Raw genomic sequence first — 13,064 nt, 5'->3', positions numbered from 1 at the left:
GTAGTCGGAATAATGAGGGCAGATCAAAGCCGTCCACAGCATCGGGCCAATCGTCGCCCCCCACAAATGAACTCAACTCACCTACCATGAAATCGTTTTCCGAAGGAAGGAGACTTTATGTAGGAAATATGCCGTACATGGCGAAGAAGAAAGATGTGGAATCCCTATTCACTGAAGGCGAGACGATCTATAACGTGTAAGCTATTTTCCTCCCAACCTGGGGAGCTGTTGAATTAGGATTAATCCTAGCGGTAGAGAGCGCATCGATATATCCATTGACCCATTCACCGGGCGGAATCCATCGTACTGCTTCGTCGAGCTGGAGACAAAGCAACAGGCAGATCTAGCGATTATGGAATTAAATGGCAAAGACATGTTGGGTCGTCCCGTGAAAATCAAACCTGGAATCCCCAAGTCGTCCAAGGAGCCCTTTGGACGAAGAGACATGGCCACGACTCCGGAAAAACAGCCACCAAGATTTGTCTTTGAGCGATGGGAGAGATCAGATGATGCTTCGAGTCACTGGTATGATTATAGCGCCCAGGGCCGCCGTCTATTCGTTGGAGGCCTTCCCAGGATGCCAAACCAACCTACCGCAGACTATGAAATCCGGAAATTGTTTTACGGTTTCAACATGTGAGTGAAATTTTACACGATGACCACATCGACCGGCCACATTTGCTTTGCCCCCTCTGAAAGTCTACATGCAACCAAACTCATATTTCTAATGCCATCTCTCTCTCTCTCTCTCGCGCGCGCTCCTCAAACCCACAGTGAAGCCATCAGCAAAGTTATCTCCCCGCACCCGTCGAAACGCTCACAACCTGGAAACCATTACTACCTCTTTGTCGACCTGGCCTCGTCGGAGGAGGCTGACCGCGCCATCGAAGCCCTAACCGGTGTCAGCGCTGTCTGGGGCAGTCGGGTACACATAAACAAGGCCCGCGGAAACTCGCACAAACCCGCTGAGCGCGACCGATGGGAAGGGAACAGCAAGGCACACAATGGAAGCGATGATCAGAATGATGATGGCAGCAGTGGGCAATCAGCTACGGGTGCGGAATCTGACCGTCCACCACGATCACGTTGGGCACTGCCAGGCGGATTTGGAGACGAAGCCGGGGCGTCTTCAACCCAGTCTGCTCGCGTGGAGTCGCCACCATAGCTGGATTATATGTACTGGACCACTCGAATATACCCATATTTCTTTCTTGCTTTCATTTTTATTTATTTATTCATCTATCTATTTATCTATTTATTTATTTATCTATTTTGGACATCATCATTTCAGACCCCCTCCCAGGCTGTTTCTGCCAAGGCGTTTCGGAGTGGTTGATGCTATCAAGTATACACATATAGAATACAAATGCTAATAAACATACTCAATGAGGAAGCACCTAACTACATACGAGAAGAAGCATTACTGGGGTTACAGTTGAATGGGTTTTTCATACATCTCTATTATTAACCTCAACGCCCTCAACACCAGGCTTAGGGGTAGTTATAGTTAGGATTAGGATTAGGAATTAGGGTTATGTGCTCAGGCTTCAAGAGAATCAATCCAGAATCAATTGAACGACATTGGTGCAGCTCTTCAAACACAAACAAGTATTCTGAACAAGAGACAATCGTCATATGCTGCTGTCCTTATCTATCAGTTCCATACAGTCCGGTCCCAGCGTTTGATGTTTGGTTGAAATCTCTGATGTAGCTAAAGTCCGGCCAACGAACCGGATCACGTGTGCTTGAAGGCCTCTGTTTGCTCCAAATCTGCCAACGTGAGCTTTCACGGGACATAATCGAATCATCGCACCAGACCAGACCCGGGCTTGCATGCTGTATCGTGCAGCGGCTGTCCATTTGGGATCCAGCCGTAAAATACACACTACGCATCAGAGTATCTGTGTTTCCCGTGTTGTTTCCCTCCCCCCCTCTTTGACTGGCTTCTCGTTCCTAGGTTCCCGTTCTTTCGCCGGCAGGTGGTCCCTTGGCGTATGTGCAGCTGAACAGAAAAGGTCCTCTTCTCTGGAGACAGAACCCAAGAAAGTAGCCAGGCATCAACAGCAGCATGACCACCATTTGTCTTGGTTTATCCACCCAACCCACCCCAATAATGGGCGAGAAAAGAGGATGTGGGGAGAGAGATAAACGAAACCAACCGCATGAACGAGGAACCACTCTTTTGCCAGCCTAGCCTGCCAGTTTCCCAGGTTCCAGACCATCGTCATGTTTTTTTAAGTTCCCCCCCCTTCTCTCAGTAAAGATTGTTCTTTTTCCTTTTCTAGGGACCGTCAACAGCTATATCATTAGAAGCCGAGACAGCGCCAGCTTCAAGTCACTTCGAGGCTGGGTTTGCGTTGACGCCGGGGCAGTAAAACCCCGGGAGTCTTCCCCGCCGTTTTTGCAGCAGGCACAAAGATGCCAGAGTTTGGTTTCTCCTTGACGTTTCAACCACTTGACGGGGCAGCCGGCCGGGGCTGATAATCCGAGATTCAAGTTTCTGTTCCAATAACATTTCGTCAGCCAGATACGAAATGTTGACTACTTTATTTTGACTTTTTGGTGTCTCCCCTTTTTTGCCTCCTCTTTCTCTTCTTTTTGCCTTGTAAAAGAAAAAGCAAAACAAAAGCAAAAAAAAAAAAAAAAGAAAAAAAGAAAAAAAAAAGAAAAAAAGAAAAAAAAAAGAAAAAGAAAAGAAAAGAAAAGATGAATTGACTATATATCCAGAGTGTGTTTCTGCAGATGCCCTTATGCCTTCTGCAAGAGAAGAAAAGAAAAAGAAAACAGAAGGGAAGAAATATATAAAAAATAAATACATGCCTTGCAGAAAATTACTATGAGCCTGTCTGTTATGCATGTGTGTCCCATGATTCAGACTACTCTGTCTTTTCTTTGACATCTGATTCACCTCTGTCCCTTCAGCAACGCATGTGAAAACTTTATGAGCTTCTTTGATTGGTCTTATTTTTATTTTTTTTATTTTTTTTTTCTACAATTGCACAGAAAGTTCCAATTTTGAGCACATTTTGGAATTCAATTTCTCTCTTCTTCAGATCTTCATATGTTGATAGCTCAGTTGCTATCAATCTTTCACTCCTTATCTTGAGCTTCATTCTAATACACCAAGGATGATGCTGCTTTCCCAAACACTCCTCCTCTCCTTTATTGCTACCTCATGCCTCATCCACCCTACCACCGCACGCACAAACAGTCAAGCCGCCTTCAGCCCCATAGGCACAGGCTGCTGTCCTCCGGGACCCGAATTCCCCGGAGCAACCTCCCATCCCAATGCCACTGGCACATTTCCCATAGTAGGCTTGTACCTTGACGACAGCGCCGTCATCGCCAAAATTACCAGTAACACCAACAATGCTTCCCTATCACTACGGGCACCCAGGAACTGGACTTGGTCAACCAGCGTCATGGAAGTCCGGCTGGGAAACAGTGGCGCCAATCTCTCCGCCACCAATCAGATCTTCACGCTTGATATACCTATAGACGAGGATATCTATAACAAGAAACATCAGCGGAATGTATGTGTATTGTTATTAGAGATGATTACCGTGAATCAGAATGATCCGGGGCGGTGTGAGAATATTTTCACCCGACGGAAGGTTGAGGGGATGAGAGCGGAATTTGTGAGGAGGGTTGAGGAAATGAGGGAGTTTGATGAGGATTTTTCACCGTGTGCCGGGATGGGGGGCACGTCGTGGCAGGGTGAGTTCTTGTCTACATATATCATCACCATTTTTCCCGCCCCCGTCCATAGAAAAGAGGAAGAAGAAGAAAAAGAAGAAGAAGAAGAAGAAGAAGAAGAAGAAGAAGAAGAAGAAGAAGAAGAAGAAGAAACACATCGTTTAGTTTTATCAAACACCCACACCCCCCACCCACAGAAATAATAAGCAGCTACCACCGCGGAAACTCCACCCTCGCAGCTCGCAACACCTCCGTAGCCGCCCAGTACCAGTCCTCCACATCCTCACATCCTTCTGCAGATACATCAGCCTACGACACCGCTCTCGTCCGCACCCAGCCCATCTTTTTGCTGGGATATTCTGTTGACCCGACGGTTCTGGCGGGGCCTGCCATTGTTAAGAGAGAGTTGGTGGAGACGAGGCTCTCCTGCGTGAGGGTTAGGGAGGTGGCGAAGGGAAGTCGGGGGCAGATGAGTGGTGCTGGGAGTTCTGTTGGAGGTCTGCTGATGACGGTGATGGGAAAGGGGGTAGTCGGGGTGTGGTTTGGGGTTTGGGTGGGGTTGTTGGTTTTCTGAGAGAAGGGGGGAAGAGGGGGGGGGGGGGGGGGTTGGCATGACAATGATTGCTCTGGTTTATTTCTTAATTGTCTGATGCTGTTTCTTTCAACGATTTCCTTTTCCATTTTCTTTTTCTTTTTGATTGTGGTTATCTTGCCTGGAGTAAATGGGGAAATTTCAGTACATAGGATGCATATGTGATAAATGTCGTTTCATGGAAGCATGGTTTATTTAAAATGTTACAAGGCTTTGTATTTCTTTCTTTCTTTCTCTTTTCTTTCTAGTGATTTCTTTTTAATGGCCTTGATTCAGGCTGGCTTCTTGATGATGGATTTCCATTGCTGAGGTTAGAAGATTATTCCACTCTCTTACAGATTTTGTGTATTGGTAAGAGATATCCGCAGAAAGAAAATATTAGCATACCAGCAATGGGACTGAGAAAAAAGCATCCAAAAATTTTCATAAGAGAAATAAATTTCATATTGCTGTGGTTTTCTGATATATCCTTTACACCCTTCCAACGCTTAAAGCTCGAAGGGGACCAGCTGTAAAGACAATAGGGAGGAATTCACGGCTAGGGTTGCATGATAAATCGATACTATCATAAAATCGTCAGAGATATACGTGAGGAAGGGAAGTGGAGTGGAAAAAGAAGAGAGGGGAGAAGAATCACAACTGCTCTACTTGTCGCCTGCTCAAAAGAGAAATAATCATAATATTTATTGTTAACGCCAGAAATGGTGACACCAAGATCTAATGCTGGACCTGTTGGAGCTGGGATTCATATTTACCAATATAAAGCAGAAACGAAATAAACGGTAACAAACCCCAAACAACATTCTCACCAGCCAAAGAAGGTATAGGAAAAGAGAAACAACAGATGAAGAAAAAATATAATGAAGAAAAAAAAAAAAAAAAAAACCAACCCCAATCCGCCCCATCTCATCCACCCTAATAACCCCTCCTTCCATGCCTCCCTCTCCCATCCCCCATCTGCTCAAAATCAATGGGCGCCCCAACCCCATTCACAGGCGGTGGCGGCGGCGGCGGCGTCACATACATCATCGGCATTATCGGTCCCATAGTCTGATCAATGCGCAGATGCGACAGCTGCTTCGCGCCCATGCTCATCGCGCGAGCTCGTTCCATGCTATTGTCACTAGGACTGTCATCGTTCGCGCTAGCGCTGGCCCTCTGTCTGCTCGAATGCGAACCAACAGGGGCGAGAGATTCTGGATCGATTCTGGATGCGTACTGGCGGTAATTGTTGCTTATGCTGTGTGTCGGGGCGCGAGAGGAGTTGGTGGTGGTGGTGGTGGTGGTGGTGGTGCGGTAGAGATGGGGGCCGTGGTGGTGGACAGGGGAGGTGGGGGCGGAGTTGGCGGCGTATGTATCGTCGTTGAAGATGTATTCGCGGAATTTAATGCCGGGGTGGGGTGCGGTGGGGAGTGGGAATTTTAGTTTGCGGGTTGAGGTTACGTTTGTTTGTTGAAGGGACATGCGGCGGGTTTCGTCGTGGTAGGTACGAAAGTCGGCGGATTTGGGGACGTAGGGGTAAAAGTCATGTGTTTGGGTTGGTTCTGGCGGGAGGGGTTCTTCACGTTGGAGACGGCGGCGTGGGGGGGAGTAGTTCCATCCTTTCCTTGTGGTGTATGCGGCGTCGTGGGAGTGCCGTCGGGCGTGAGAGGAGCGGGATGGGAGAACCTTCTCATAGTCCACGCTTGGTCCGGGGGCTTTCCGTGCTCTGGATCGACGGACGGGTTCCTCGGATTCCTCGGACAACAACGATGACTTCGATGGAGCCCGTGAGAGTCGTCGTCGTGGAGGTGCTGAAGGGAGATCATGGCGAGAGTGCCGATGGCGTGAAGTTGGCTTACTGTGTGGAATCTTGGGACCATATATGGGAATGGGATCTTCTTCATCGATGTCGTCATGCCTCAATTCTGGTTCTGTGGACAGCGGAGATGTGAATTCTGGTACAACGCGTTTATGAGAACGTGCATTGTAATGAGAACTAGTTTCCTGCGACGTGGTCCTTGAGTAATCGCCTGGCCGTTTACTGGTGATTTGCTTGCGGGAGGCGAAGTAGCCGGGATTTTCATCCGGAACAGAACCATCGAGAGACTTGGGACCTGCTCTAGAATCGGACGAAACCCGATCAGATAAGCCTGGGCGATGCGAAGAGCTCTTTTGCTTCCTAGCTCTGTAATCGTCTTCCAATTTCTGGCTGACGGTTTCATGCCACTTGACCATTTCCGGGTCAGGTTCCGTTGGGAAGGAATCCCTCGGAATAACCTTTGGAAATATACATCCGCCAGAAGGGTTGATGATATCAAACTTCTTGACTGCTTTCTGAAGGAATCTGACATGCTCGTCTGGGCATAGAAGTAGCTGGATCGTCTGCCAGCGGATAAAGCCATGGGGACGCAGGGCAGGGATGCACGGTGGTTTGAATGGGTCTTCCGTTGGTTGGAGTGTATGGAAACACCCTAATGATTGGTATATAAATGACAGAGAGCTGTGAGGGGTATGTAGAAAGACATTGTCGTAATTGCCTCCGACTTCGCGGTAAAAGTAGGCCAGATTCTCTGGCGTCAAATCTTCCGTATTTGACTGACATTTATCTGTCTGCGGTAGCGAATGGCTTCAGCACGGTTTCATCTTGGAGCGAGGAATGGATGGCTTACTATGAATTTCGCAATCCCCAGACAGAGCTGTTCAAATAGAGGAGTGGCACTTTTGTCTGTTCGAATCATGAACCCCCAGTAGTTTCTTGGTGGATTGTGCGGGGAAGACATGTCGTATCGTTCTCTTCAAGGCGGTGAGGAGAGTTCCTGGCTTTTTGAGTTTCTCACAAGAAAGAAGGGAATGAGCCAGCTCATATATCACCATTCCAATTAGCCCTTCGAACAGGAATAAACTCTTAGTTACTTAGGCAGATAGGCGCCAGCGCGGGCTCAAGCTCTAGGCGTTATAGTTTTGGTGACTGGATCGTGTGCCAAAGGTATGGAATCAATCGTTAGCGCTGGCCCGCAGGCATCTGCTTAGGAGGAAAGGTTATTGCGAGGTGAACGGGTGTAGAATGAAGCGCATTGTCACTGCGACAGTATTGGTCTAATGGATGGTTTCTGTTCAAGAGGGCGAAAGCTGCATCTATATCACTTTTGGTCGCAGCGCCGCAGAAGTGACGTTGTAGTAGTAGTAGTAGTAGTAGTAGTAGTAGTTGTTGTTGTTGACATCGTTGTTGTCGTTGTTGTCGTCCGCCAGTAGGGGAGTCGGGAGTGGATGTAGTCACCGAACTATGTCTATACATCGCTGGAGTAACGTGGAGATATACCACCAGTCCTTGGCAGCCCAGCAGCTAATAGTTAACCATTGTGAACGGAGTATGCAGGACCTGGTTTCTCGTCATGCAGTTAAATACAGTATGTCATTTCTTACGCTGCCTAATAATGCAATAATGCACATTATCACTGCCCAACACCAGATACGTCTATGGAACTGCCCCATACCGTGCTCAGCGCCCAACATGTCAGCTAGTATGAGGAGTGTTCGTATGTCACGTATTTATTTTGTGTCTGCTGCGTTTGTCCTGGTACTGCTGTCACGCTGTCAAATCAGATGCAAGATTTCTATCTAGCACGGCCCCTTGAAGGGTGGATGAATGATGATTGGCGCCATGCTAAAAGCAGCTGAACAAACCAGCATTGATTCCGACCAGCGCCAACTACCTTCAGATTAGCTCCCGTATCCCCTGCCCAAGCACCGTGGATGCCTTACCTTGCCTGCCCAGGCAGCCTCTACGTAAATGCCACGGAGTGAAGACCATCCCGAGACCGGCGAGGTTTGTGCCTGGCGGATTCCACCTAAAACTGCGGAGGAAGCCAGAGGAAGCAAGGGGAAAGCTGACCAAGAGGATAATGACTTCATAGATTTTACACATGTGTAGCTATGGCCCTATGGGTGGGGATGAGCTGTCGCCAAGTCCACTCAACCAATCTATGAGTTGATGTGGAGTGGCGACACCAAAAAAGTAGTGACTGGTGTCATTTCTAAACCGCGGTTTCATCACGGGTGACTGTCGGGATCATCCGTGATTAAATGTATATTTTGTCGCTCCTAAGATCATAGATGAAGTTAGAAAGGAAGAAAGACTATTTCACAGCAAAAAGAAGAAAAGAAGGGAAAGAAAGAGAGACATGGATAATTTCAAAATAAGCCATGACGGCGTTGCACCCACAACCGGAACTCCTTACTTCAAAAATATAAATAAATAGACCCCAAGCCTCTCATTCCCTTGATCTGTGAAACCCTTGAAGCAAATCTCAAATCGATCTCCGTCGATTCTGCTGCACAAATGTCTCCTCTCCATCCGTAACCGCATTGCAGAGGAACCCTGATAACCCAAGTGCCGAACCAGCAGAAACCTCGACAACCACCAACCTAACCACCAACCGGCCAACCAAGCAATTTAATCAATGTCTCTTCCTCGTCGGCTCCGGGCTAGGACTGCGAGTGACACTCCGCTCATCCCGTCCCCTCATTTTCAGCCACTTCTTCGTCGAGAGCTCAAGCTCCTTCTCCAACTCCGGACTCGGTTCCTTGCGATGTATGAAATTGCAAAACCCGCCCCTGACACAGCCTTCGCCACTATTCAGTCGACAACAGGCTTCTCGGAAATCGGTGACGGGGGAGAGTTCGCAGTATATCGGCCGTGCAGCGTACCAGCGGGAATTCAGCGCGTCGCAGGCTTGCTGTGCCGAGTCTTCGTATTTGAAGCGCGCGTATACGTTTCCAATTAAGTCTGTGTTTGGCAAAGTTGAAAGGGGGGGGGGGGGTGTGGGTTTACGGTTAGTACGGTCTCTGATCTTCTGGTTTTGATGATGTGGAGATTTGAATAACTGAAGACGGGGCTGGAGCCCGAGGGGGCCAGAGGGTGGGGAAAGGAAAGGATGTGCGACTTACGGTCATTGTTGTTATCGCATACCACTACCTCCTCAAGCTCGCCATACTTGCACATTTCACACCAGAAATCCTCGTAGAAGGCATCGAAGTGGTTCTGCAGCTGGCTCGCATTCATCTTGTTCTTGGTATCGTACGCAGGGTTCTGGTAAAGGTTTGGCAGAAGGATCGTTTGTGAATATGACGGCTTTACATGCTTTCGCGAACATCGGTCGCCATGACGGCATGCGCCGATTTTGTAGTAGAAAGAGCAGTTGACCTTTTGTTTGTGATGTTATGTTAGCTCAGGCAATCCAGGTTTGTCTGATGGACGGGGATGAGCAGCAGAGATACAGGGTTAACTCACCTTGTCTTGCTCGGTTCCAAAAATGGAAGCGAGATAGTTCGCCATAGTTGCTGATTGTAATGTGAATGTAGAGATTGAATGTGACGGCTGATTCTATACAGGAATTTGTGGAGATATTGAATTGTTGAGCTTGTTCAAATTTCGAGCCTCCTCCTGTTTGTTCCAAGGTTTTGCCATCGAGATTACTAATATCCGTGCAAGATAATAACTAACTAACCGTAGTTGGCTAAAGTAGCTTTGAGAATCGTTAATCGAAACATCGAAACATCGAACATCACTCTCCGGTGAATAACATCATGAATGACAAGGGAATAAGCCACTTTTATTTATTGATTGATTTATTGTTGAAAAGAAAGAAGAAAGATCCCCTTTCTCTTTTATAACAAACTGCTTGATACACCGCCATGTATTATTTATTGCTCTTGAGTCAAGTACCCCAATCATCCGTTCTGGAAAACAACGGCACTTCATCGCCATTTCCACTCTTCCTGAAGTTCAGTTTGCCATGCCCTCCCATAGAACCCACCTCACTGGCCACGTCCTCAAGATCAACCCCCCTGAAGGATGGAAGTTGAGTATTGCACTTTCGTAGAAACCTCCTGCGAGTCCCCAGAGCCTTCGTTCCGAGGACACTACCTCTCACTTTCGTTCCTTGTTTTTGCTCCTCGAAAAGAGCCCAAAACCGTTCTTGAACGTTCGCTTTTCTTTCTCTTTCTCCTCTTCCGTGATACCCATGGCCTGACGGACCCAGACTTCCACCCTCTGGCAGATTGCGACGGCAGCAGCGTCGACAGCTTCGGCTGATGACCCCAGCAGCTTGATCCCAGCCTTGCCAAAGCTTTTGGACTCTAGCTCATCTGGAGATAGAATTTTGTGGTTAGATGTCTGCGGAATGGTTACTGGTTCAGTTTGCAATGGCTGGGTATCCTACAAAGCACGCTGTAGTCGTCGGCAATTTCCTCAAGAACTGCGTGAGTTTTTGCGAGGGTCGAGATACTGGCTGAAAATTATTGTGTTGTTAGCAGCGTGGTCTTTTGCTTTTTCCAATTTTCTTTTCTTTTCTTTCTTTACAAGTCTTTTTCTTTCTTTCCCTCTTGGAAAAGAAAGAAATGGGGTTTGGGTGGGGCTGGAGGCCTTACTTTGAAGTTCCTCCAGCGATATATCCGTCCAGTACGCGCCCTGGTGAACTTGTGGATGAAAAATCAATATCCCCATGGTCTCCGCACAAACACCAGGTGGGTATATTAAACTCACGCATTTGCATCTGGAATTTTGCTGCGATGATTCCACCAGGCCATTTCTCGCTCCAGGTTATGAGGATTTCACCGAGAGACTCTTTTAAAGCCCAAGGGTGCGCGTAAACACATTCGTTAAATGCGTTCTCCTGCAACTTCTCACCAAAGGCGACTGGGACGACTTGGAAGGGGCCCTGTGGATCCTTTGCAGCACCCATCATCGCAGTGTAATCATCCCAGGCGGTGTTGCCGATAAATGCCCACCCAAAAGTGTGCCCGAAGAGCCTGGTTGGGTAAATGACCCCATGTGTAAATCCACTCAGAACGGGGGTTACCATCCCGATATCTCCAGTGAACGAGTACCCATTCCAGAACTGGTAGTATTCGCGTTCGAACGCATGTTCCACGTGGACTCTAGCGAGGTAGATATCATTGGTATGTCTGCCCCACAGGTAGTACCAACCCTGATGGTTTATCGCGCAAAACGTGCCAAAGGCCGGCTCGTGCTTCTTAAAGATCACTGTATCGCCAAGGACACGTCTCCCGAGCAGCTTGCCAGTAATATCCACCTTCACCGGTGCAACCCCGGTCCCATGATAAAAGTTACGTGGTGGGAGCCCGTCTCTCTCCTCTCTGATCGTTTTCTGAAACCAGACGCAGCCATTGCCGCTGCCCGGTCTCCCCTCAGCAAGTCCTCCGTCGGTCGAAATGATCACCTCCAAACCCGTCTCATGTTCAAATTTCACCTCGTTTTCGGTCAGCCCGAGTAAAGGGGGAGTGTAGCCGTTCGGCTCAATGGCATAGTATGTTGTGAGAAGCGGGTCTTCCCTCGGCTCGAGGGCTCTGGCTGCCGCGTTGGAGATGATTCCAAATGGAGTTTTGTCGTATCCCTCGCTCTCTATGGGGCCGAACATGAAATAAGGGTGGTCGGCAAGGGTGGCGGAAAATCCACCGTTACGCGCATGGTGACCCTTTGCTGGATCGCTCAAGTTGCCAAGCACCTGGACCGCGTCGACCTGCGGGGGGAAGACGGCGCGGTACTGCTCGTACCCAGAAGTCAAGTCGATTCTACCACCCGGTGTGTCGTAGGAGGTAGGGGGGTATGCCATGTTATCATCCATGTTTGGAAATTGATGGCAGGATGCAGGTTGACCTTGTCACTGGCCAAACAAGCTTCAAGACACGTTTTGTTTGTTGTCATGGATGAGCTGGTGATTGTGTTTTGAAAGACCCTGAGGTGGCATTGCTCAGATGCTTTGAGCATGATAAAGGAGTAAGTCATAGGATCAGAACGACTAAGCGACAACAAACATGCTGTGGATGAGATGTTGTTGAGGTATATCAGTCTCAGCATTGATCCTCTTCTGCCTATAGACTGCCCATAGACTGCACGTAGACTGCATGTAGATTGCACATAGACTGTATATAGATTCACGTAGACTGCACATAAGATGGCTGGTTGTGTATATACTTGCACGCACTCCTCATCTTGCAAAAGCAGATTCTACTGTGTTCTGGATAGGAGCTAAACTAGGGATAATTGGCACCTGGACTTTCACCTTTCCCCTGAACAAAGCATTCCTCATACGTCTTCTCATAAGTCAGAGATAAAATATTTCGTACGCTGCATGTCTACAGGCAACAACACCGCCATTTAGGCAACCCGAATTCTTCCACCTTAATCCATTTCCATCGTATTAATAAGATGCCAGAACTCTAGCAATTGATTCTAAGCATGTTCCAGATACATAAAGTCGAGCATACTTACAACTCCGATATCATTGTCGCGGAACCCCTGGACCTCCTGTGTCGAGATATAGACAGACAGGGTACAGAAACCACCCATGTTCGGATGGTTTGGCGTAGGCGGCCGCTCGCCCGCCGATCAAGTAGCCAACTTTACTTTGGCTGCGACGCCGATGAATGCCGAGATCAAGGGAACCAAGATCAACTTCACAGACAACTGCGGCAACCAATGAAGAGCATTGGTAACTAGCGATATACGGAGTGATGTAATGAACAAACACAGCTATCCATGGATTCGAGATATAGTTACCCACCCATATACATCCTTTACCACCAAAATAGCCCTGTGCTAACTAGATAGATAGTAACTCCATTTCGGCATCGGTCTCAAACCAAGCGGATTAACCAGGCTTCATCTTGAGACGCCAGAGTGGGTGGGCACTTTAACAAATAAGCCCAGCAACTTCCCCCCACAAAACGTTCCCGAGCTCGTCCCCCCATCACAACTGCAACCGCTGGAACT

General features: G+C 48.1%; 5 protein-coding genes across 5 annotated transcripts; 2 read left to right on the top strand and 3 right to left on the bottom strand.

Moving 5' to 3' along the window:
* Positions 1-86: 86 nt before the first annotated feature.
* PADG_04372 (uncharacterized protein) lies at positions 87-1,165 on the top strand (the record flags this gene model as incomplete). Its single annotated transcript, XM_010761134.1, has 3 exons — positions 87-196; positions 256-636; positions 775-1,165. 3 exons carry the CDS (start codon positions 87-89, stop codon positions 1,163-1,165), a joined length of 882 nt encoding a protein of 293 aa, XP_010759436.1.
* Positions 1,166-3,128: 1,963 nt separating this feature from the next.
* On the top strand, positions 3,129-4,270 carry PADG_04371 (uncharacterized protein; the record flags this gene model as incomplete). Its single annotated transcript, XM_010761133.1, has 2 exons — positions 3,129-3,717; positions 3,894-4,270. The coding sequence occupies 2 exons, from the start codon at positions 3,129-3,131 to the stop codon at positions 4,268-4,270; spliced, it is 966 nt and encodes a 321-aa protein (XP_010759435.1).
* Positions 4,271-5,203: 933 nt separating this feature from the next.
* On the bottom strand, positions 5,204-7,050 carry PADG_04370 (uncharacterized protein; the record flags this gene model as incomplete). Its single annotated transcript, XM_010761132.1, has 2 exons — positions 5,204-6,880; positions 6,940-7,050. 2 exons carry the CDS (start codon positions 7,048-7,050, stop codon positions 5,204-5,206), a joined length of 1,788 nt encoding a protein of 595 aa, XP_010759434.1.
* A 1,677-nt stretch (positions 7,051-8,727) lies between these two features.
* On the bottom strand, positions 8,728-9,605 carry PADG_04369 (uncharacterized protein; the record flags this gene model as incomplete). The annotated part of the gene is made up of 3 exons (XM_010761520.1): positions 8,728-9,056; positions 9,218-9,473; positions 9,561-9,605. The coding sequence occupies 3 exons, from the start codon at positions 9,603-9,605 to the stop codon at positions 8,728-8,730; spliced, it is 630 nt and encodes a 209-aa protein (XP_010759822.1).
* Positions 9,606-10,199: 594 nt separating this feature from the next.
* On the bottom strand, positions 10,200-11,916 carry PADG_04368 (uncharacterized protein; the record flags this gene model as incomplete). Its single annotated transcript, XM_010761131.1, has 4 exons — positions 10,200-10,417; positions 10,492-10,560; positions 10,700-10,747; positions 10,815-11,916. 4 exons carry the CDS (start codon positions 11,914-11,916, stop codon positions 10,200-10,202), a joined length of 1,437 nt encoding a protein of 478 aa, XP_010759433.1.
* Between the last annotated feature and the right edge of the window lie 1,148 nt (positions 11,917-13,064).

The sequence above is a fragment of the Paracoccidioides brasiliensis genome (genome assembly GCF_000150735.1).
Source record: "Paracoccidioides brasiliensis Pb18 unplaced genomic scaffold supercont2.4, whole genome shotgun sequence".
NCBI classification, from domain to species: Eukaryota; Fungi; Ascomycota; class Eurotiomycetes; order Onygenales; family Ajellomycetaceae; genus Paracoccidioides; species Paracoccidioides brasiliensis.
The sequence above is the reverse complement of the archived record's forward strand: the minus strand, read 5'-3'. Positions and strand labels throughout refer to the sequence as shown.